This window comes from Melozone crissalis, unplaced genomic scaffold (assembly GCF_028551555.1).
Source record: "Melozone crissalis strain CALT ecotype California unplaced genomic scaffold, PUWL_Pcris_2 ptg000005l_1, whole genome shotgun sequence".
NCBI lineage: Eukaryota > Metazoa > Chordata > Aves > Passeriformes > Passerellidae > Melozone > Melozone crissalis.
This window is the reverse complement of record NW_026535783.1, coordinates 22,144,216-22,169,345: the sequence shown is the minus strand read 5'-3', so window position 1 is coordinate 22,169,345 and position 25,130 is coordinate 22,144,216. Positions and strand designations below refer to the sequence as shown.

General features: G+C 38.9%; 2 protein-coding genes across 2 annotated transcripts in view; one reads left to right on the top strand and one right to left on the bottom strand.

Annotated features, from left to right (window-relative positions):
• The first annotated feature begins 217 nt into the window (after window positions 1-217).
• On the top strand, window positions 218-1,067 carry TMEM215 (transmembrane protein 215). The gene has a single exon (XM_054288549.1). It carries the CDS (start codon window positions 227-229, stop codon window positions 947-949), a length of 723 nt encoding a protein of 240 aa, XP_054144524.1. The 5' UTR covers window positions 218-226; the 3' UTR covers window positions 950-1,067.
• Window positions 1,068-10,890: 9,823 nt separating this feature from the next.
• Window positions 10,891-25,130, bottom strand: part of LOC128945479 (atrial natriuretic peptide receptor 2-like) — a 35,247-nt gene continuing 21,007 nt past the window's right edge. The window contains exons 14-23 of the mRNA XM_054289248.1: window positions 22,642-22,676; window positions 21,595-21,689; window positions 20,496-20,609; window positions 19,550-19,643; window positions 18,681-18,768; window positions 17,780-17,919; window positions 14,874-15,026; window positions 13,929-14,027; window positions 11,605-11,696; window positions 10,891-11,040 (exon numbers count right to left, since the gene is read on the bottom strand). Of these exons, the coding sequence (XP_054145223.1) occupies window positions 10,891-11,040; window positions 11,605-11,696; window positions 13,929-14,027; window positions 14,874-15,026; window positions 17,780-17,919; window positions 18,681-18,768; window positions 19,550-19,643; window positions 20,496-20,609; window positions 21,595-21,689; window positions 22,642-22,676 (1,060 nt within the window). The remainder of the gene's footprint in view (window positions 11,041-11,604; window positions 11,697-13,928; window positions 14,028-14,873; window positions 15,027-17,779; window positions 17,920-18,680; window positions 18,769-19,549; window positions 19,644-20,495; window positions 20,610-21,594; window positions 21,690-22,641; window positions 22,677-25,130) is intronic.

Genomic DNA, 25,130 nt, shown 5'->3' with positions numbered 1-25,130 from the left:
GAGCGCGGGAGGGAGGGAGCGAGGGAGGAGGCAGGAGGCAGGACAGCTCCCGGCCCCGGCCCGCCCTCCGTCTGCGGCTCCGCCGAGGGGAAGCCGAGCGGCACCGGCTGTCGGGGTGCTCCGTGCCTCGCTGCCCGGGAAACTTCGGAAGCTCGCCGGGGAGCGCCTGTCCCCTGCCCCGAGGGGCGCTCCGGTGGAGGGAAGCGTCCCCGTGCGCACCAGCTGGATGGCGCGGACCCTGAGACCCGACGACATCAACCCTCGGACGGGGCTGGTGGTGGCTCTGGTCAGCGTCTTTCTGGTGTTCGGCTTCATGTTCACCGTGTCTGGCATCAAGGGAGAGACCCTGGGAGACATCCCGCTGCTGGCCATCGGGCCGGCCATCTGCCTGCCGGGCATCGCCGCCATCGCCCTCACCAGGAAGACCGACGGCTGCACCAAATGTCCCGAGAACATGCGTCCGTGCTGTAAGGAAGTCAAGGACCGGGATGTCTTGGAGCTGCTAAGGACCCCCTCCGACCTGGAGTCTGGCAAGGGAAGTTGTGACGAGCTGGCCAGGAAAGCTTACCGCAAGGACAGGAGAGGGCTGAGGGGAGAGGACACCGTGTTCATCTGCACCACCAGCACCACCGCCGCTGCCGCGGCAGAGTGCAAGAGCCTCACCAAAAAGGTGGAGCAGGAGGAGATGCTGAAATACCTGGAGAGCTGTTACCCAGAGATGCCAGAGAACGTGTTCGTGGGAGATGGCTCCACATTCAGTGCCTTGGAGAAGAAGAGCTCTTCTCCCAGCAGGGACAGCACTCCTTGCCCTGACATTGAAGACAACATTTTTGTGGCTCCTAAAGATAGTATCATTGTCTGCTCTTACAAGGATAACAGCCCTTATGACAGGTACTGTTGTTACATAAACCCCACTGGAGTCAATTCAGACCAAGAGACCATTGTGTGAAAGAAGCATACTTTATGTATATGTATGTATACAAAAACTGCAACTTCAGCTTCTTGATAGGGGATAATATAGCTGACTGCATGGGACAATCCTGATACTATTTCAATTTAAAGTGGTATGTGACTGATACTCAAACCTTTTGTGCCTGAAGTACGCTTTCTGTAAGTAAACAAGCATGTTTAAAGGTTAAAGAATTCAATTTTTCGTTTTTGGAAAAAAAGAAATTTGATTTTAATTTTCTTTTCTCCCTTTCCCTCCCTTTTGTTTTCCTGCTGCCCAAGCCTGTAGGCACACTGGCAGGAGGGCAGCAGTGGCTGTCAGCTGAGATCAAGAGCTGCATGAAACTCTGGAGCTGACTGTAGGAAAGAATGTGGTGCTCTATGGCTGAATAAGTTTTTGAAATATTGTCACTTCATTTTGGGAGGGATTGAGAGATGTCAGCATGAACTCCAATAGCTGCCTGATGTCAGGGAGTGTAGAAATCATTTGTCTCCCTTTGTCCTTGCTGGATTTTTTTTTCCTTTGTGTCAAGGAATAGGTGTCCTGACCCCGTGGGCTCTTCTGAAAGTCTCCTAGGAACCATATAGGCTCAGGAGAGTTTTCAAAGACTAACCCTTCATCAATAGCGCGAACATAGATGTGTTAGCTTAATTTTCCACTGGTCTAGAGTTCACTGGAATGTTTCTAATACTTTTGGATTTTAGAGTATGCGCTTGACGAGGAGAATGCAACATGAACAGGACACAGTTCTTGCAGAGACTAGGAGCAGATGTCAGTGAACTCAGGTCTTTAAAATATATTTCAGTACCTCAAAAATCACTTCAGGAACAGACTTCTGTGAGTTATGTTCTGAGTGGGATCTGACTCTTCTGAAAATGCCATTTTCTTGTGCCTTTTCTAAAATGCCAGATATTTCTGTATGGGGAATGCATGGTGACAGTCCACTCAGGGGTCTCAAAGCCATGCTTTGCTGGGAGAAGGGAACAGAGGACCTGACCGACAGATGGTTTTTTCACAGCTTATGGATACATAGCAAGAAAATGTGAAGTGGGTAATGAAGATTAACCATTCAAATTTAGAGCCTGCAGTTTACATACTGAAATACAAACCTGGCTATTCTGTCCAACTCTTAAGTTGCGTGTTCCATGCTGTGCAGAAACATCTTACCTGACCTCGGAGGTGTAGGGAACAGAGATGTGGTGTAACATAATGTGCATGCAAAGCAGCTACTCTCGGTGTTCAGGTCTTAGGGTAACGGTTGCTGAAACATAGAGTAATTTGCTAACATCTCACAAAGCCTCAGTTCCTGTAAGCAAACTCCCAGAACACCAAAAAAGTTCCTGTGTGGTGAAAATCTTAATAGCTGCTTAGATAATTTTTGTGAACCATAGGTTGTACCAGAGAAATGCATTGAGTTACCAGAGTAGGAAATAAATCATTTGTAGCAACCTGAGATGTTGTGTAGAAAATGAAGAGGAATTTTGCACTTAAATGAGGCTTTCCCTGCCCATGGAATTGTTTGGAAAGTGAATGTAAATTTTATACATATACTAATGTGTGTATTTCTTTGTTTGTTGAGAAATTTATGTGAAATCGTAACAGACAGTGAGTCTCTGAACATGTTTCCAGAAGAAGGAAACAATTTTCTGGCTAGCTTGTTGTCTTTCAGACCAAATAAGATGTTAACCCTTTGGCCAGGCTTTGGTGGGGCATCTGGATACTACTATGATGAATTAAAAAAACAGTTGCTAGTTGAAGTCAGACAGAAACTCTGAATAGGTGGTTACAGGCAGCTGTGCTGCTCAGGCATGCAGCAACAGTACTGTGGTAGTAAATGAACACCTGCACTCTGTGCAGCCCGGGTTTGATCCAATGAGGAAAGGAATTCCACAAAAAAAGACCCTCTCCCTGACACGTTCAACTTCCTCATAAAAGCACTCAGTTGTTGTCAGCAGCTTGCCTTCTGCTTAGGCTTAGTCACTGCAGGACCTGATTCTGCAATGTGCAGAGCAAGTGTTTTGTGGCACCAGGAACTTTTATTTCATGACCTGTGAAGCCAACAGATAAAACGCTGCTGATGAACATGATGACAAACAGGGTCTTTTGCTTTCTGCTTCTAAGCACAGCAGGTGAAGGTTCTCATTGCATGCCCAGGGGTGCTCGGCATCCCTGGAGATCAGACCCACCATGAGAAAACAGGCTACTGGGTCCTGCCTGCTGCCTTTGACAGGGTTGTGAGTAATCACTTGCCTTGCATAAGAGAGCACCAGCCCACTGGGAACCTAGATTTGTACAGTTCTGCAAATATATATATATATAGGAAGAAGTCAAGTTTTTCCATTTTGTCTAGGATTAGATGTTCTCTGTCAAAAGTTACATGGGCTTTTTCAAGACAAGACAGCAAACTCTAGTGACAAATGGAATAGTAAATTTATAACTTGATATACAGACATGCAGATCTGAGTCGTGCTTTATTCCATTTGTAGTGTAAAAACAAGACAATGCTTGTGTTCAACAAAATTTTAATGAGAGTGAAAACTTCTCGCAATATAGAAAGAGGTAAAAAAAAAAAGTGTTTAAAATTTAGTGTTTACAGGCAATGTCATCCCTCCATTCATTTGGCTAAGATTTCACAATAAAATACAACTTTAGCAATATTTTTAGGCTAATATACCATAATCCTCTAGATTTGTTTATTGAAAGTGTGAGAATTTGAAATTAGAGAAATCAATTGGTACTGCCTCTGAAGCCTCTTTATTTTTCTGTTTTGTTCCCTGCTAGTTTAATAGAGGATGAAATGGAAATTTATTAATTTGGGCATTAAAAATATGGATTTTAAAATTTGAAAATGAAGGGGGTTTAGATTTTTTTGTTTGTTGAGGTATTAATATTTGGGTTTTGTTTGGTTTTGTTGTTTTGGGGGTTTTGTGGTTCTGTTGGTTCTATTTATTTTATAATAAAGTGACCTTTTTATAGTTTTGCCAGTAGAAATCGAATGCATATTTCATCACAGACATCATTACATCATTTTCCAATTTTTTATGCAGATAACATGCCCAGATCAGAGAGCACCTGGGATTTTATTTTCATTCAGCTCAAGTGGACACTAGAACTTGTGGTACCAGTGCTGATCTTAGAACAAGCAGGAATAATCACTTTGCTTTTCAGAGGCAGCTTCTAGTCTGAACTTGGCTTAAGGATACCACAGCTTGAGGTGTGATTCCAAGCTGTGACCAGAGATGAGAGCTTCTTTCTGTTCTTGCTACATTAAAAAACCTTCAGGTCAGAGTCCCACTTCTCTTCTCAGTGCTCTCTTCCAAACAATGCATGAAGTTGTAGAGGGGCTCAGTTTGGGGGATAAATATCTTGGGGGATAAATGTCTTGTGAACCACTTTAGTCCTAAAGTGGCAGGCTGTATAAAGCATTTAATGGAAAACAGTAATTTGGACATTTAGAGAAGTTTCCTAAGATATATAAACTTTCTTTTTGGAATAGCAGTTATCGTAGTGCCACAGTGTAGTTTATCTTCTTTTAAGAGACAATATGATATGCAGATCAGCAAAAGGCAATTTTGTGTTGCTTTGTTTAAATTTCTGTTGTCATAAGTAGCATTGTTAGTCATACAAGCTGATCTCTGCAGAGTCTTTATAAGACAATTTGAACTTTCAATCAGTGTGCACTTTGTCCTTCTCAGTGCAAAACAATAGCTGGTCCTTTCGGCCTGGAACTGAATAAGCAAGAGGTGAGTGTGCTCAGAGTATGTGTCCCTCTGGACTGTGTTGTGTTCTTGATCTGCATTCTGTAGAAGTGTCATACTCTTGCAGAGGCAGCTCCTCCCGCTCTGATCCAAACTCTCTGCAGTCCTGGCTCCAGTAACTATTTATTATGTTGTAATTTAGTGGAGTAACAGCTACTGTGACCCCCTCTCACCATATCTGCTGCTACATACCAGACTTCACAGAGTGAGCTTCTGCATTTGGCCAGGGTGGTAGAATTTGACACTACATCATCCATCCAATCTAAACTGTTATGTTGAGACATTCAGTTATATTGTCAGTTCTTGCAGCACAAGCTTGGGATTTTGCCATGGGTCAGAGGCGGGTTGCTGTCAGGCCACCAAGCACTGGCAACCTGATTTTCATGTGTGTGGGGACCAACCTATTTACTTGCAGAGCACAATCAGCACACAAGACCTTGACTTTCAGCATGTTGGCAGTAAAGTCACGGCATAGGAAACAAAATTTTGAGTCCTGAAAGGTTTCTGTCGATTCTTCTAATATAAATTGTTTTAAAACTTGTAGAGGAGTTTCCTAATACATAGGCTAGAGGTGTTGTCTTGACACATGGCATGGGGCATCAGCTGCAAAGCAGCTCATGCTGAGCCCGTTTCCACTCTGAGCCAGTCTGAACATACAATCCCTGCAGGGAGAACTGTCAGTGGGTTGGTTACTCCTCTGTGGTATGGGCTCTTTTATGGCTCTAAACCACAGAGAGAGTGGGTTGAGAAGTCACTTTTCTCACTCCTTGGCCAACTTTCATAGATAAGCGTTACCTTTAATTTAGCAGTCCTATTGGTGCTGGAATTCCAGAAGCTCTATTGTCTTTACTAGACACGGAGATTCAGCTTTCATTAGTTTTTAAATCTTTGTGTGTTTTGTGCTCAGAAGGGTTGCATAGATTAGCCTTGTGTCAGATACATGGAAGTGTTTATGTTTAATGGTTTTACTTAGAAGCTGCACCCTGGATGGGTGTGTGTATATATGCTGTACATTTGTCTGCAAGGGCAGGAAACAGAATGCACAATCATAACACAATAGTAATTTGAGATCTGCTCAGAGGTGTTTTTCCAACACCTTACTCAGCTTTTCTGCTCAAGTCTATTGCTGAAATTTTAAAATTCCTTCAGTTCTTTAGGAGAAAAACCTTCTTAGAAGAACAACTCTGTTGTGGCTTTCTAAGAACACACAGTTCTTCTAGCAGAGTTAAGATATTCCTTGTCTGTGTTTCAGTATGGCCCCTGTGAATTCTTGGAAATTGAAATCTGAATTTTTCCAGTGCTTTGCATTCAGCATTTCCCCAAACCATTGATGAATGCCCTGAACCTTTAGTCAATTCTAAAAAATGCATTTCTAGCTTTAGTTTTTCAACCTAAAGTATCCTTTTCACTCCTCAGGGAGTGAAAAAAGGGTTAAACACTTTGAAAATCTGGCTGTGTACATGTTCTAATGAGAGTAGAACAGAAGAGAGCTTCATAAAAGCAAAAGAGACCAAAAAGGCATCACACACAATATTTCATTACTTTGTCAGGTTAACTGTGTTGAATTCTTGTCACAAAACCAGTATGTTTAGTGCACTGTTCCATGTGTGTATTGTATCTTTGGTAGCTTACCCAGATGGCTCCTCAAGAAGGGACAGAGAATGTTTTCCTGCCTGAAGGCATGACACAAGAACTGCAAGAAAAAAATTACCATGTAGTGGGGATCTGATTTTAGATCTCATCAAAACACTTATTTTCACGCAACTCTATTTTAGTATGAAATGCAGTAATAATCAGTAATTGTGCACAGTCATGAACACAAGGATGCTGCTGTATTAGCTTCATATTTGGCACTCTTGGTAAGAATTACTTATTTTGTTGTTGAAATCCAAGGCAAATTTTGCAAAGGTGTAACACTAAATATTTCATTTGGAGCTTCCAGGTCAAGCTTAGTGATGTATGAAAACTGTTGAATCCAGTCTTGGCAATTTAGTTCCAGAAAGGATCACATATGTGTTTAAGACATAGTGCAGAGGAAAGATGATGTACAAAAAATAAGGGTGGAGTGGGTTGTTTCCCTGTGTGAACCAGAGGACTGTGGTTATTATGCTGTGGGACATTAAATAACATCATGTAGACGCATGTGTGTTCTTTGGAAGTTTCAGTCATTAGGGCTCCCACACAAAGAAATTCTGAACACCCACTCTATCACATTTCCAAACTCTGGTTGTTTTATATCTCTATATCTGAAAGTGCATTTAAATTTAAAACCAAATTTACCTTAGGAGGAAAAGCAATTTTCCCATATTTTATTTGGAGAGAACATTTTATTGCAAAATATTTTATCTTTGAATTCCAATTTAGAATGCATAAAATTGTACAATACAATGTTTCATACTGTGGGGAAGGGAAGAATTGGGAGAGGAATTAGGAGGACAAAGTGCTCATTATCTGAAACGCAGATGGTGCTCAGCTGGAGTATAAGCAGAACAATCTTGCATAGCTTTGTCTTTTGAAGGTTTTAAAGGACAGCCCCAGAAAGACACTCTTAAAAAAACCAAAGATTTCTACTTTTGAGGTCAATTAAGATGGAAGGGCTATTAGTAATTTTTACGGGTCTGAGTAAGTGGGAGAGATGTTCTACAAGCTGGGAAAATCTCATATTAATCAGACATTGATCTTAAAGAGACACTGCATCTTTGACTGCACAGTCAGGTTCAACTCTCATTTTATGCCCCTGCATTGTTTGCAAAGGACACCTGATTTCACTTCCCTTTTATTTAAACAAATTATTTCATTTGAATAATTGGCTGTACAAAGAAGCAGATAACTTTTCTGTTTGCAAAAAAAAAGAACCTTAGAATTGGGATCCCCCTCCCCCCCCCCCCCCCCCCAATAACAAGCTAAGTAAAATATGTTTGCTACCTCTTCTAGGGGATAAAGAATAACTTCTGGTGGCAAAACACGGTCTTTTCCAATGCCCATGGTTTGAATAAAATCTAGGAAGTTTTACACTTGGAAATACATTAATGAATTTTTGGCTTTACTTGTCGTGATTTTTTAAAATATTGTGATTAGTCAGTCTGTTCCTCAATATTCAAGTTGAAACAATATAGTGAAGGTTTATCAATCTAATAAAATACTTTCATAAGTCAGTTTCTGTGTTGTGTGATTTTTTTTTTATGTTCCTGCCTGAATTCTCACTGCCAGGTAGATGGAGCTGTAATAAACAATAATCAGAATGCACAATCTTTCCAATAAAACCACCACATTGTGAATAGAGTCTTAGTATCCTCTGTGTTATCTTGCATGACTGTAGAAAATGAATGGCCACTCTGTGAAGTGATCTATAAAGTACATTTCACCTTCACTTCTTCAGCTCTATTATTGCAATTGCTTTCCCATTTTCTGGCATGGATAAAATCATCAAGAAAAGGAAGAACACATCACATATTTCTAGTATATAGTGCCATTTTAGAAAAGAATGCTTGCTAGATTAGCTGACTAGCTCCAAATCTGGGATGTGAATCTGTGGATTTAAAGCATCTCACAGATAAGCACTGTGCCGGTTATCATACTTCAGTTTTACAGGCTGGTAAATGCTTTCCTGCCTCTGAAATATGGCTGTTGTCACTGACTACATCTGTCAGAATGCCTGAGATTAATCTTAAAATACTTGTCAGTTGATTGAGGACACTTCTGTTTGTGTCTGTAATATTCACTACTGTACTTCTATCTTCCAAAGTCAGTCATATCATCACAGTCATCAGACAAACTGACATTAATAAGGACTATTGCTTGAAGTTGCAGGAAAGATATGAGAGATTCAACAGTCAGTAGAAAATAATTCTCGGGAGATGCTCTGTTGAAGGAGAGGATCAGGAAGTAACAATAAAACTGAGGTAGGGTGACCCAGGCACTCCTCAGGCTGTACCTCTTTTATAGAAAACTACCAGGCTCTAAGATTCCTGAAGTCAGCAAGAGTCTCTGCTGTCCTCAGCAGAACTTGAAAACTACCCATTTTGCAATAAAATGTCAGTGGTTAAAGCTGCCAATCCAGCAAACTTGCTGTTTGTCACTCATCGCTCGTTTCTATTTAGATTTTAAACTCATAAGACACTTTGAAAAAATCTTTTAATTCTATAGACAACATTAAAATAAAGCAGAAGAGTTAAAACTGAAATACTATGGACAAAGCATACACTTTCACATCCACATTTGATAAGGATATCAACCTTTTTAATAAAAATGTAAACAAATGCAAACTCATTAAAATAATAATGTAAAATATTTAATACATCAAAAAGCACAGGAAACTCATAAAGCAGAGAGTTTCACAATTTCTAGATACCATTTGGATAAAGGAAATGGTTGTATTAGAGGGTATCTCTGGGCTACTGATAACTGAAAGATTTATTCTGCTAAGATTACAAAACTAATAATTGTACTATACCTTCTACTATGAAATTTAAAAAGATAAAGGAAGTTTTAAGCTTAGAAAAAATGTGAGACTAATCAAAAATTTTGATTTAAGAAAATTTGGCTGGACTTTATGTTGGGATCTCATGTGCCAAAGTCAGCTCTGTCTGTGTCCCTCACTGCGATACACAGACTTCTGAGACTTACTTTCACTCAGAAAGATATACATCTTTTCTGTATAGTTCAAAAAAACCTCCCATAATTTGGAAGTACTTAACTTTCTACCTTTGTTAGGCATCCCTGAAACATCTATCATTACGGCTGCATTTACTTCTCACAGAAGCTGAAGAAAGACTGCAGTGTGACACTCCTATCACTATCACACAGCACATGCTTGGATTTGAAAGTTGTAGCTATGCTATCTAGCTATGCTAGCTATACAGAAACATGAACAAGTAGTTAGCTGCTTGGTTAAACTCCACAAATTTAAACCAGAAATATTGCAACTACATGCATGTTTTTGTACTTGTACCTAGGATCAGGGACAGACTGGAGGGTAAAGGAGAAGAATAAGCAGGATTAAGTGGTGCTATGTCACTCAAAGTCCTTCCTTTTCATCTCCTCCCAATTAACTTTATTCACGGCAGCTCACATTATGGTGGAAATGCTTTCACCCTTGATATCATTTGTCTCTCAGTTTCACTTATTCTGTTAGATTGTTTGTTAACCAGTTGAACTTGAATGGGCTAAACTCTTCAAAATAGTCCCGAAAGGTAAGTCTATTTTCTTTAAAGAAAGCCAACACCAGCAATGCTCACAGAATCATGCTCATCTCGAAATTACTCCACTTGTAGTGATGTAGTTCTCTCTTTACAGGAAATGCTGGCTCAGGAATGACCTTTCCTAAACTGTGTCCTAAATTACACAGTGACTCAGAGGGCTGCCTGATTTCACTGACAGACAGCTATCCAGCAACAGTAGGTTCACCACCACTTTAGTCAAAGCAAAAACTAATGTTAAGAGCTGTTTTTCAGAGAAATCCCAGAGAAGCTGTAGCAAACTTTACCCTGTTTAGCAACAGCATACATCTTGCATTTCTCTACCAAGATTTTCCACAACAAGATGCAGGTGTCACGAGGAATTGCCTGTATGGAAACACACCAGACTTTCTTCTTAATTCCTCTTTCTATGGCCCAGAAAATGGAGATTAAATGGAAGTAAGAGTACAAATTCTTGTTTCAATTTGTATCCACTATAATTTCTCTGCTCTTTTTTTCATCCTTCTCTTTTGATGGATCTTGCTTCCTCACACAATACACACCTCATTTGTCCCTTTCACAGCACAAAACCAACCATGCCCACAGGGTTTATGATACCACTAAACATCAACACTGCTCCATATCCTTTCCTGTGGGAGCACCTCACAGGCTGGAATGTCCGACCAGCTGATTTTGAGGTCATGGTGGCTGCTGGCTGAGCATTTCCTATCAAAACCACATCAAGAAGTAAAACTGAGAGCTACTTTCTGCTCTGGTACCTGGTGGGCCATTTCTATGTATTATTCCTTAAGATGAGTTTTTGCTTTTTTTTCTATTTTCAGTGCCACTGCTGGGAGAAACACCTGTAAATAAAGCCTGAGCTAATACATTCACAAGGCCAAAGGGGTGTATTATCTCTTTTCAAATTTTCTAATTCAGCACGATGACCTAACAGACTGAAAGCAGAAGGGATACTGGAGTTAATGAGTGACTAGGAAGCAGAACTTCAGAGAGGATCACTGAGAAGGACACCTGGTATCGGACTATATGAAAATCTGTTGGCATCTTGAGGAGTCACAGAAGTGCTGGTGACTGCCTTCTGGGCGACAGAAGCTTTCTTACCTTCAAGCCAGTATGTGACCATGTCTCCTTTCCCCTAAGAAAGAATATTAGTCATGGGGTTATAAACTATCTGTTATTTATGAAATAATTTTTTACTACAACTCAAAACAAGTCCCAAAAGGAGAAATATGTGCCTGTCAGCCACTTTACATAGAGGAAAAATGAGGCATAAAACCTTTCCTTAAAAGATAATAGCAGTAATATCAGTTAAAAAAATTCTTTGAAGTCCCATGCAAAACTGGATCCACAAGTATGTTAATTCTCTTGTGGAACTCACATGATGATTTGTAATGTCTCTGAAGGACCTTTTTTGATTTCAAGCAGTTATGACCGTGAATGTGCCATACAGGACTTCCAAGCTTGAATAAGTCCTTTGTCTCTGACTTACCAGGTTTGTCCCATGAACAAATCCATGGAATTGGTCCTGGCTTAAAATCTGAACATGCTCTCTTCAGGTACAAGAATTAGTCTAACCAAAGCACTGTGAAATACTAGAGGACTAGAAATATAGGAGACTGCATGGGTTAAAATTCAAGGACTCCAGAGTACTTTCACACTCTCCTCTCTGAAAAGCTGAGTATAAATGTTGCATACACACCTTGACTTGTAAATTCCCACGGCATACTAAGACATACTCTCCAATCTGCTCCAACAGCTGGTATGCACTTGAACTACACTGTATTTTAAGAGCTGGAAAGAAAGGTAAATATCATGCTAAACAATTTATACATGTAAGACAGATCCATCTCCCAAAATGTGCCAAACATTTAAAGACTCATTAATGAACTGTCCCTTGGGGGTTTTTTCCAAGTCTTTCTTTCCATTCCTTGTTATTTGTTATTCAAAATGTTTGCACACAAGTTCCAGTATCCTGGTCTGTTTGTGAGAGCATCTCAGGGTAAATATGAGGCTGTCAACAAACACTACTCTTCACATTCTGCATCTAACAATATTTTTGTACTCTTCGCAGTTGTCTATCTGTGCTACTGAATGAGCATCCTCTGCCTGTGGTGAAGAAAACCATACACTGTTCTACTTCCTGGTCAATAAAGAGTCAGTGCTTTCTAAGCACATTTAGTTTTCAGCAAAGTCTAAACACTAAAGAAACAGCACCATTGCTCTGACTCCAAACCTATCAATTTAAGACAGTTGGAAGAGATGATATTAACATAACTGCATAATTTTTTAAACATTGTTATTTTTCCTTAGTTGAAATTTTATCTTCATGTAAACCATGTAAACCTCACTTGTCTTGCCTTTTGCAAATGATGGAGGAAGGACCAAGAAGGACAGACAGAAGAAATTCTACTTTTGCTTGAAATCAAAATTTTGCCAAAATTTAAAAAAATTTAAGAAAAGTTTTTTTTTTTACCTGTAGCATTCTGTGACACAGAGCCAATCATTATGCTTTTTTGTTTAAAAAACATCCTAGGTGATAGTAGGAGTGGCTAAGATTGTCTAACTGATTTTTGTTACATCAGAAAACAACAGTTCTATAATGTCCACTTTTTTTTGTTTAAGTGTTTTTTAGAGTCTTAGAACACTGCCTGTAGATCAGGAGATCTAAGTTTCAGATAGATACATATCTCAGAACTATTCTTTGAAGAGACATTATATTTCAGCTTGTCATCTTGATTGAGAACAAGACACTAGCACTCAAATTCCAAGTGATAGCATTTTTAGTGTGCATTGCTAGTCAAAGCAATCATCTCAGGGTTAAAACTTGGTAATATAATTTGAGGTCCTCAGATGTATATGGCCTGAAAAAAAGGGAGAGAAAATAAGTGCTTGAAAGATAAATACTTTGTCTTTATTTCTAAGTCTATAGTGCTGATGCACCATCTGAGAAAGAGACTGGCATACAGAACAAAAGATAACCTATGAATGATGGAAGCAGATTTTGGAGGTATTAGTTTTAAAGGAGTTCAGATAAGATGACACAAGGAACATGAATGGTGTTATCAGGGAGACTGACAAAACGAAAATGAAGTTATATGTGTTCCATCCAGGTTAGCATTTGTTTTAGAAAAATAAAAACGCTGAGAAGCAATGGATGCTAGTGATTTTCAAATCCTTTCAAAAGTTTCAAATCCATAATTTAGGACCATTCCCCTACCTTTCTTCCTTGTTTTTAGGGGATCATGATAGATGTTGAAAGTATCCATTTTTCCCATGAAATTAAACTTTAAGAATCTTGTATGTGCCTAGCTCATTTACAATGCATTAAAATGTGGGCCATAAAACTACTTAACTTCGTTTCATGACTGTAAGGAAACAAGCCATCAAGGTTCTGTGGCATGGAATCACTAAATCTGTTAAAATATTTCAGAGTCTGAGTTTCAAATGTTCATGTTAGCTAAAGACAAAGTTTTCTAAGTAGACTTGGAGCTCTGTTATCTCTTAGGAAGAAGCAGTGAGAATACCTCCACAAAATTTCTGTTTAAACTCCTTTCTAGAGGGCACATACATAGTCTTCTATTCTGGCTGAAGACAGACACAGCTCCCATGATATCCTACTGTTTCTTGTGTTCTCCATTAGAGAAAATTATCAGTGGCAAAAGAGGAGTAATGAAAATATTCTTACCATAAATCCAGTTGGGTGCCAGGAACAAATAGAAACAGTGAACATAACCACTTGCCTCTCATTTTGTTTTAGTCCAAACTTTTTTTACTGTAGAGAACTTCAAAGCCACAAAAATCCCTTCCCAAGATTTGAGAAATAAGGGGATCTGACTGCAAAAACAGTTCTAGAGAATATCACTCAAATAATTTGTCCCTAGGCAGACTGGACCCAGAAATCAAGAACCTCTTTACAGGATTCAGAATTATTTGAATAGGTCAGGACTCAAAACTCAGCCCAACAATTTTTAAGAACTAATTCAGGGATGATTAAAACCCCATCTGCAGTTTGTTCCTTATTACCTTCACTGGTAGATTCCATCCTGGAAGCTGTGTTCACAGTATCTCCAAATAAACAGTACCGTGGCATTTTGGTTCCAACAACTCCAGCTACAACTGCCCCTGTTAAGAAATGGAAAGCAAGATATTTTGTGTTTGTAAATCACATAGTCAGTCATACAGTCTTGTGGTTGCTTCCTACACTACCTTAAATCTAATTTGTTCACCATATAAAGACTGAGTGTCAATATTGTCTTTACATGGGTTACAAATCTGTCTTACAAGTGATTTAAAACATAGAAGATATGATTTCTTGGTAAGACAATGTACGCTGATTAGTTGGCAGATGGTGGGCTGCACAGGACATGTCCAACTCTGGCTGTCTATCAAGCCAGAGTTGGGGAAGGTAAGTATTACTTATACATATATAAGTAATACTTATATTTTATATGCTATTATATATTACTTATATATATATTTATAAATATACTATTATATATTACTTATATATATATATAAGTAATATATATATATTGAGCAGTTAGAGAGTATCCAAAGGAGGACACAAGGACGGTGAAGGGCCTTGAAGGGAAGTCATGTGAGGAATTGCAATCACATCAGATTAAATCAGGGAGCTAGGAGTCTGAGAGTGAAGCCTAGATCAGACTGTCAAGAAACAACTCACTGTTTTGAGAAGAGAACAGCTGATAAGGACAGGTTACAGACACAGAATAGCAGTTCTAACTCACATCATCAAAGGCAGAGGGGCTATGGGATGTTTCCAATGCTGTATTCAAAACTGAGGTACCAATATCCCATGCAACCAATAAATTATTCTTTTGGGGTGACCTCTATGTTGTGTTCCACTGCGTATCAAAAAATTAACTTTATTTTTAATGGAGAGGAAATGGCCACTACAGATGCATTTGTAAGGCTAGAGAAGACTCTTTTGCAGCTTTCTCAACATACCTGAATGTATTCCTGCTCTTATCTTTAGGAGGGTATTAGGCTTGTGTGGGATCTTGAAAGTCCTGCAGACATCCAGAAGGTCTAAAGCCATGCTTGCAATCTCACCAGCATGAAGGATCCCGTTCTCCTTGGGTACTCCCGACACCACCATATCTTAACACAACAATGCAAATGTGTTAACCTTTGCCATTACACATAGATATACTAAAGTATGCTGCCTATAATAAAAAAAAAAAAAAAGGAAGAAGCACTATTCCTTCATATCCCAAGGCACAATTGCACCAAAGAAAACCAGAAACAAATTAATGCTAGGGCAATGGCTCATGTGTGGAATTACCTTAGGTATGAAAAATGTTGTATTTCCTTCTTATTTTGACATGAGATTTGTTCCCTCCAATCCTTTCTCTCTTCATCCTCCCCTCCACTGAGTAAGGTTTAAGTGGGACAGGCAGTGCAAATGTGGCAGTTCAGTGCCTTCCGTCATTGGGCAAATATTATAAAAAAAGGCAATGACTCCAACTAAAAACTGATGATGGGATACTGGGGTCCTAGAGTGCTGAGCTGGACAACCATGACTGTGAGAATTATAAACTCCACTAAACCCTGAACTTATGTGGGATTTGCTGCTCTAGTTTGAGCCCTGTAAATCTATGGCACGTGATGGGATTCATCCAGATGTACTCAAAGAGCTGGTGAAGTCATTGTAAGATTTCTGAAAATATGTTTTAAATGGTCAAGGAAATCTTAAGAGGTTCCAGTCTACAGGAAGCTGGCAAATCTGCCACCTTTCAAGAATTTTTCCAAGAATTTCAAGAATTGCAAGAGGGACAACCCTGCAAATTACAGGCCAGTCACTTTCACTTCAGTGCCCAGCAGAATTTTGGAGAATTTTTTCTGGGAGGTTATGAAAAATGCCTGAAGGACAACACAGTCATTGGTCATAGCCAGCATGGCTTCATGAGTAGAAAGCCCTGATTGTCACATCTGATTTTCTATTATGACAGGATAACCCACAAAGGTGATCAAGAGAAGCCAGTTGACGTCATCTTTTTGGATTTCAGTAAAGCTTTTTATACAGCTTCTCCCAGGATCCTTCTGGACAAACTGTCTGGAACACAGCTGGATAAACACATTATGTGATGGGTGAGCAACTGAATCAGGGGTCAGGCAGAAAGGGGGTGCCTGAATGGGGAGACATCAGACTGGCAACCTGTCACCAAGGGGTTCCACATGCTCAGCCCCATGCTCTTCAACAGCTTCATAAATGGCTTGGACACAGGACTGGAAGGGTTACTAAGTCTGCCAATGCTACTAAATTGCCCCATAAGCAGAAAGGCCCAGCCAAGAGACCTTGAGGAATCAGAGGAATGGGCAATCACCAACTTCATGTTTAAGAAGGAAAAGTATTAGATTCTGCTCCTGGGATAGGGCAACCCTGGATGTACAGACAGACAAACGAATGACAGGCTGGAAAGCAGAAATGAGTGCAGGAAAGGGACCTGGGGATCCTGGTTGAAGTTGAACATGAGCCAGCAGTGCCCTGGCAGCCAGGAGGGCCCCCATGTCCTGAGGGGAATCAGCCACAGCATCACAGCCAGGCAAGGGAGGGGATTGTCCTGCTCTGCTCTGCTCTGGGGCAGCCTCACCTCGAGTGCTGGGGGCAGGTCTGGCTGCCACAATATAAGAAATATATATATATTGAGCTGTTAGAGAGTGTCCAAAGGAGGCCACAAGGACGGTGAAGGGCCTTGAGGGGAAGTCCTGTGAGGAGTGGCTGAGGTGACTTGGTGTGTTCAGCCTGGAGAAGAGGAGACTGAGGGGAGACCTCACTGCAGTTACAAATTCCTCATGAGGCGAAGAGGATGGGCAGGCACTGACCTCTTCTCTCTGGAGACAGTGACAGGACCCAAGGAAATGGCCTGAAGTGGTGTCTGGGTTGTGTTTAGGTTGGATATCAGGAAAAGGCTCTTCACCCAGAGGGTGGTTGGGCACTGGAAGATGCTCCCCAGCACACTGGTCACAGCACCAAGCCTGACAAGCTCAAGAAGCATTTGGACAACGTTCTCAGGTACATGGTATAACTCTTGAGGATGGTCCTGTGCAAGGCCAGGAGTTGGACCCTATGATCTTTGTGGATCCCTTCCAACCAGTATATTCTATGATTCTGACACTGTGTAGGGCAAGAAACTGATCTTCTAGGGATCTATGGGGTGCATTTGTTCAGGAATTTTATGCTCAAGAATGTGTTCAACAGTTCCACGGAGAAAAAAGAGTGGGTTTTTTTGTTCCCCATCTCTTATAGGAAGTCTGTCTGTCTCCAAAAGCCCTGTTAGATTTTCCTTAGGTTTTGAAAATCTCAATTTTAATCATAGTCTATCTGCAGCAGATTGCCATGGTAGCAAATACAAGGCTATTTTCCTACAAAAGAAAAGATGAAAAAGAGAAGAGGCAGTCAAGCCCCTACAATGTATTAGGAGAAAGAAGATTGCTATGGTCTTTGCAAAAAAGACAATAAAGCTTAGGGTATGGCATGTATGATCCCATGTAGAAGACAATTTTTTTAGTTGTGTTCCCGTTATACAGAAGTTTCCATCTGGGATTAATCTGCTGCCAAGACTTAAAGTCATATCTCACTAGTAATAAGAATCAAATAAACAGCAGTGGTATTTTACTCCATTAATTTGCCCCATTCACCACATTTGTTAACCACACAAATGATGAAATGTATGCAGGAAAATGTTCCTAAACTTTGCTAGGGCTCTACTAGAACTCATCTCCTAATTGCTTTATTTGATCTTCCCAGTCATAAGAAGCTTTCCAAATCTCCTTCAGCTGTTCTTCCTCGTCATCAGGGAGTCTCTATCCTGACCCAGGCCCCATCATAGTCCACAGCTCAAGGAACTTACAGGCATCTCCTATTGTCTCCACCTTATAGACATCATAGTTATCTATGATTTCATCAAAAATGGTATAAAGCTTGTTCAAGAGATCTACCACTTGATATGGCGTGCTGCTGCTGGACAGCTCAGTGAAGCCAACAATGTCACTGTTAAAACACAACAGAAAGAGCATAATCATCCACTGTCCTAATGGTTGCTAATTAGTAATCTTAAACACACAGTAAACATTTCTCAATGCAATTACATCAACTTTCTCTTTTCAATAATTCTTTCACTAAGATTCTTATTGGATAGTTTTGCCTTCATTTATTTAAATTTACAAAAGACTCCTTCCATTTAAAAGGACAGATTGACCCAAGTCTTTTTTGCTTAGCAATGCAGTAAAACATTTTGAGAGGTAGAGTTTAAATCTGTAACAGACTAAGCATTCTTCTGCTTTGAGTTATGTATAAATTTTAAAAAAAGGGGAACTTCATATCTGTTCTTTTATGACAAGTGAAGGCATGCCATTTGTATGTTGTTTCCTGCACACAAAAAATATTAAAACTGTAAATCCATGTGGACTCTAAGGACAGGCAAATTTTCTTTACGCAGGCTAAATGGTAGATTCTTTACTTAGACCTATTTTATGAAACATAGATTCATGCATGTGTAATACATGTAAAGTGATGTGCTGCTGTTTGTTACAGCTCCAGAGTAATGTAATTTTTTACTTAAGTAATTCTAATAAAAAATAGGGAGAGAGTGTGAGAATTTTGAAAGACACTATTTTGCAGAACCACCTATTACAACAGGTGGCAGTTTAGATAGAAATTCTGTACTTGGTTAGGAGCTTCACCTCCACCAGAAGCCTAGGAGTTTCTTCTGTAGGAGACAGTTTTAATCCTACCTTTCATCTTTTATTTACCTGAAGAAGATGGTGGCACTTGAGTAACTTTGAGCTTGTGCCTGTTTTCCCTGTCTGAGATCATCTGCTACTTGTTTTGGCAACATACCTGTTGTAGAAAGTAGAGCAATGTAATCTTTTTACATGATAAATGAACATGCACAAAAAGTGTTCATAAAGGCAAAATATTATGAAGGTGAAAACACACCTTGGCATCAAAATCTGCTCTGCTGTAATGTGAGAAATCACAATAAATCTCACTGTTAACACATCCAGATTCTTCACATGGCCCATAACTTTTAGGCCAAACAAACCAGTATGGATACATTTCAAGAAGGAATAAGGTTATATTCTAATGGTGTGATCTGGGATTTTACTAATTCTCTCTTTGTGAACTCTTTGTTAGTGTTTTCTACCTGTGTTAGGTTTGTTTATTATCTCTTCCCTGATTTGTTTTTTTTTATTTAATTTGTTCCCCCGTCTTGGACTTTCACATCTCTTTGTTTTTTGCTTTCTTATATGCTAGTTCCATCTCCTTATGCCTTTCTTACAGAATTCTGGAACATACACTGCCATTAAAAGTAGCCAACTACCCTTCCACAACATTTATAACTATGCAAAAGGCCTGCCACAACAATGGCTTTGCAAAGTCAGAGCACTATGGATTTTGGGCCACAGCTCTCGGATGAGTGTACTGATTTCTAGGGAGGAAATACAGAAAGTAGCTAAATATTTTTCCAGCTTTGCAAGAAACAAGTATATTTATTCTTTGCTAGCTAAATGTTACCTATTAAATTGTCACCTATCAAAGGGTTCTTTTTAGTAGTTAGAAAGCTGAAATAAAATTATTATTGAGAAGAATATCCAGTATTTTTTTCTCTATAACTTACTATACAACAGACGATCAGTCTTCTGTTTTTCATGCATTAAATCCTGGGTTCTCTCAGAAACTAGTATCTCCAGATGTTTGTTATATTTCTCCATCTAAATAACAGAGAACTATGTAAAATTTTTCAGAAATTCATCTGTTTACTGAAACAGATGCCTAGCTGGATAGGATTTAAGTATTGGGATGATTCTGCTTTGAAAACATTCAGAGATTCAGAGATAAAAAGGGCACAGGCCTAAGACACCTAACACTTCTTTACAAAATACAAAGATCAGGTTGCTCCTCAAGTAAATTTATGAATTTAGACTTGAGGTTGTTGCTTACACACAAGACAGCAGAAGGCAATTTCAGGTTTTTCAAATTTCATGCAAACTTGAGGGGGCAAATCCAATGCAGAGAGCAGCCTACAGACAAAATCTTAACAAAACAAAAGGTATCTAAGTCTCAAACTTTTATCAAAAACTCACAATGCTTTCATAAACTATCTTGCTATGCTAGTCTATGCTTTGCTTTTTGCATCCCTCCTCTGCGTGAGGCAATAGTCTGGAGGCAGATATCTTCCTTCTCTGCTAATGAGCTTGAGATACTCTGCTCAAAATGATTTATAAACATGCTATTTGTAGCATTCAAGGATTCTATATCCATGGTATTGTAAGAGTGTTGGGCCACAGGAAAGGGGGAATATAGTTTGCAAACAACATTTGACAGACAAAAAATGTTCAGCCCGGAAGAAATTGAGAAAGTTAAAAAACTGAATGAGAAGAAAAGCAGGGTTCCAAGCAGAACTGAAGCTACAGTGACCCCAACAGAACTGAACAAATAACTGTGGATATTTTTTTCCAAACAAGGGGTATAAGATTAAAAAAACAAAAAAAACAAACCTGAAGGATAGAGGTGAAAGTTATTGAAAGTAAGCAGATTGGATTGGATTAAAAAGCTAAATTTACCAGAGTCATCATCATGTCAACAGGGCTAATAGGATTCATCTTGTACAACATTTTCTTGACTTGTTCAAATGTAGGCCTTTGGGATGGATTATTTTTTCTGCACCTTTCAATTAACTGCAGAAGGGAAAGAAAGTGAGAAAAGCAAACAGCCTTTTATTATTCCAGGCACAAGCAGTATTTTAAGTTAATACTTCTGTTTTCTTGGTGCCGACTGCCTATGTGAAGCTCTATCTGCAGCTGGTGAAGTGCCAGAGAGATACTGAAGCTTCTGGAATTCTACAAGCTTTTGCTGAATGAAGGATGTTAGTTCATGAAAATGCTGCTGTGGGAAATCATGAGTAAGATATGCACATTCCTTCTGCTGAAGCTCTTGTCTTGTGCTGTAAGAGAGTTATGCTGTTGGAGTCACATACTATTTTCAGAGGACTTGTCTGTACATAAATTTCACAAAAGATTAAGAGCTGAAGTACCCCTTAAGAATGTTACCTTCTGATTAAAAAACAGTGCTGCTAAGGAGAAGTTTTTTACATTTATGTTGCTACAAACCAGCAAAGGTGAATTATATTGCATTTAAACGACAACTGAAATGAGGATGACCCCATCTTGTTCTGATTTAATTAAAGTGGGAGGGGGTGTACTTTATTGAGGCTATTGAAGAGAAAGATTTGTTGCATAAGAAACAAACCAAACTCATAATTTGCCTGAGACAGACTTCATTATGTGAAAGCTCTCTGTCAGTAAGCTAGATATTACCAACATAAAATATGTATGGAATTCAACACTTTACAATAAAATGAAATTGCACAAAAATCAATGATTGAATATTAAAAACATAATCTATTACACTGAAAAATGGAGGGGACAACTGAATTTTTCATTGTTACAACGACAGGTTTTTTATTAAGGATATTAGATATTATCATTTTGCCTTGTTTGAGGTGTACTTCTTGATTTCTGGGTTATTTATATTTATCAAAGGTAATATCGCCATAAAACTACTATGACATGTTGTAAATCCACTTCAATAAATGATTTTTGTATGCAATATTGTACTTTACTCGCAATTTGTACTTCATTTACATTATTGTATTTTACTCACCTCTACATAATCTGCGGGACAAGAATTCTCAGTCTTTCCTGAAATTAATTCTGCCAAAGGTGGGCACCAGGAATATTCACCAGAATGCACATCATCTTTCTAGAGAAAAGGAGATTAAGCAATGTTGAAAAAAGTGTTACGGTTCTCATGCCAGACACTGAAAATATATAACTATTATCATCACCACTTTTATAACATCTTCCCTATCACTTCTAAGTCAGCTTTTTTAAGAACACAAGGGAAAAGAAAGGATAAAAAAATATATAACCCAGTCTAAAATGGGTCACCTTTTCTAAAAGTTTTTAATGGCTGACAGGCTTCAATCTTAGTGTTTATATGACATAAACAACTTTTGAAACGAATATCTGGCAAGATATTGGGAGGACACCACAAGGACTATATTAGTCTATTATCACAAACTGTGAGAACTGGAAAAATAGTAGTTTTAAGTCTTTATTGTTACAACTCTTGATGTAATTATTTCAGAGAGAATGTGGTTACATATCAAGACTATCTGTTTCCAATTTCAAGGTGCATACTTTTTGTGTTTGTCATTTAGCACTGATCAAAAGACATATGCAAACCAGATATTTTACTCATGGAGAGCAGCTAATTTGCTTTTCTAGGTTATTCTTTTTACTGGAAGATTCCACTTAAAGGGCCTGTAAAAGACAGGTAAAGGAAGAAGCAGGAGAAAAAGGAAGATATTAATACATATATTCTCGCTGCATCCACCTAGCCATTAAGCCTCACAAAACTAATCAAAAGGCAGTTTTGGAGCTACATTATTTCTATCATATATTCTTCTTCAAAGCTCTGAAATGAAAACTGGTAGATCTATGAGGAAACCCTGATTGGATGTTCCATGGGAACTGAACTGGCATCCATAAAATCATGAGGAAAACGCATGCTCATAAAGTAACTCAAAGGTGCAGTAACTCAAAGTTTGGTTTGTCTTCAGCAGAAACAGAATCAAAGTTGTTGTGCAAATTCTACAAATTCTATTATCTAAAGATAGTTCATCTTTACTTACTGCCAGACAGTCACTTCTTGTGGCAATTTCTAGTAAAATGATGGCATAACTGCAGAATAAAAATGAAGAAAAATCTTAATGCAATAATAGTTAATTGAGTCATCGATTTCTCCTTTTCATGATTTCTTACTCTTCCCCATCCTATGGCTGAAATCCCAGTATCTCAAAAGGAAGGATGGCAATGGTGCTGCTACTTGTTACTGCTTTGTGTTTTCAGGGATTTGTTACTGAATGCTTCATAGCATTTGCCTCTCATGGTTATAGGCCCCAGAGACGTTTGAGTTTGATGGACAGCAAAGCAATTCTCTCTGTAACTATTAATGGAATCCAGAGGTGATATGTCCAGGTTTATGTACATGAACCCTATCAGTTAAACAGGGTTAAAAAGGGTCTGATTTTTGCTCCAATCAAGGGTCGGGAGCAGGTTCATCAGAATCACCAATGGGGGAAGTGGCTTTTTTTCAGCCACCAAAAAGATTGCTGTTCTAGAAAATTTTCATAAAGTCTGTGATCACATAGTGTGTCGAGAGAAGATATTCTGTAGTAAGCATTTCTTCTTGTTTCTTCTGAATTATATTCTCGTGGTCATTATCTTTCTCAGTTGAAATTAGGTCTAATACATTCATCAAGGATGAAGAGTGGAAAAAGACAGTAAAAACAGAGAATTTAGTCTTTTATCTGAACTCATTGGAGATCTTCCAGAACAGTGATCTCCTAGAAGCAAGCACCTCCTTCAGCCAACAGGCTGGATAAAGATGTCTCATTGTATAGTAAAACTATGTAAAAATTTACGCCTGCATGCCTCTCAGCTTGGTAACATTTACTTTTGTAGAGAATATTGGTTTTCAATCTGTTGTGTCACTAATGGTTGCACTGTTCTGTAAGACATTCTGTTGGTAACAGGATGTTTATCTATGGGATGTTTCAGCCCACCTGTGGACCACCACTGGAAAATAAAATAATGCATACAAAACATGATTAATAATTCAGAAATTAATCTGATGATATTTTTATATTAATTTTGTGGTGATTTGTTAGGAGAAAGCAAAATCAATCCTGGTAAGGCAGCAAAACTGAAACAGATTTTCACAGATAGTAATTAGATGATAGTAACTCTGATAAAGCAGCATTGATTTAATTAATCTTCAGCTGCACCACCCAATAAAATGCACTATCCATTGTGGATAGAGAAATCCATATGATGGTTACAAATCAAGAACAACAAATCTAGGAGAAACTGTGACTGGAAACAGCCTCTTCAGGTCAAAACAGGAGCTATGTTCATACTTCTGTTCTCATTTCCATTTTAGCTTTCCCATCTGACCAACACTTTCCTAGAGAACTTTAAAAGAAAGTGATTCATCTGTAAGAGCACACTAAATTACAAGTCCTTCTCCTGCAGTTTCTACTAATTTTTTATTTGGGCCTCACCTTCAAGAACATTAATGGATTATTTGCACAGATAAGAACTAAGGATTTCAAGACTGGATCAATGCTGCCTGGCCAGTGAGGCCAAATACATATACCAGGAAGGCTTACCTCCTGCTCATATCATCAAAAATAATTTTTTTTAAAATGCAAATTCTAAAGAACGGCCCAGAGAAGAAGACAACTCTTTCAATGGTACAGGGTACTTCTCTATCTTCCCTGCCTGCATGTTGCTCTTCTCCCTTTTTTTGGTATGGTCTCTCACTGCTTTTACTTTTTTAAATCAAGAAATTAATAACTGCAGTGTCACAAAAGAAGATGTAGATTTTTCAGACATGTGGGTGGGACAGCAAAATAAATCCAGGAAACATTCACTGAATCTGTCAAAAGTTCATTGTAGACATATAGGATGTGAGCAAATCAGATCTTAGGACTATTTAAAGGGGAACCCTTGGCAAGAAATGCCTTCAGGAGGCAAAGTTGCCTGTGAAGTCAAATAATGATATCTATCCAGAAGAGGATCAAAGTGAGAACAACAAGCCAAGGAAACATTTTCGAGGATACATTTTGGCTGCAGGGCAATGGTAAACTGGAATGTATAAGACAATCCTAAAATTATTGTTTAGTTGGAGCACAGTTCTTTCAAAGACTACTTCATGTTGAAAAAGTACAGATACAGGACAAATGGCAGTAGCCAGAAATACCAACACAATCCCAAACTGCCTTAGCTAAGCTATTTTGGAGAAAATTCTAAAGCCATATTGAAATGTCCTATAGGCAGAAATACTACTGAGACTTCAACTTCTTGCTCAGTTAATCTGATAGAATAGATAAAAAGTAATGATGTTCAAGCACATATGCAGACATTTGTTTACAGTTGTGTTCCCACTTATCTGAAAAGTGATTGGACAGAAGCAGTCCACCACCAGGAGAGAAAGCCACTGGAAAGCTATCTTCTATAAAGGCTTTCAAAAGGAAAGGAATTGAGCTATTTGCTAGTGCATCCATTTTTTCCCCTTCTCTTTATTTTTCCACTGTAAACCAAATATTGTCACCATGTATATGCCCCCAAATA

What these genes read in the sequence shown, in the direction of transcription:
- TMEM215 (XM_054288549.1), top strand. Translation starts at nt 227, where the DNA reads ATGGCGCGGACCCTGAGACCCGACGACATCAACCCTCGGACGGGGCTG.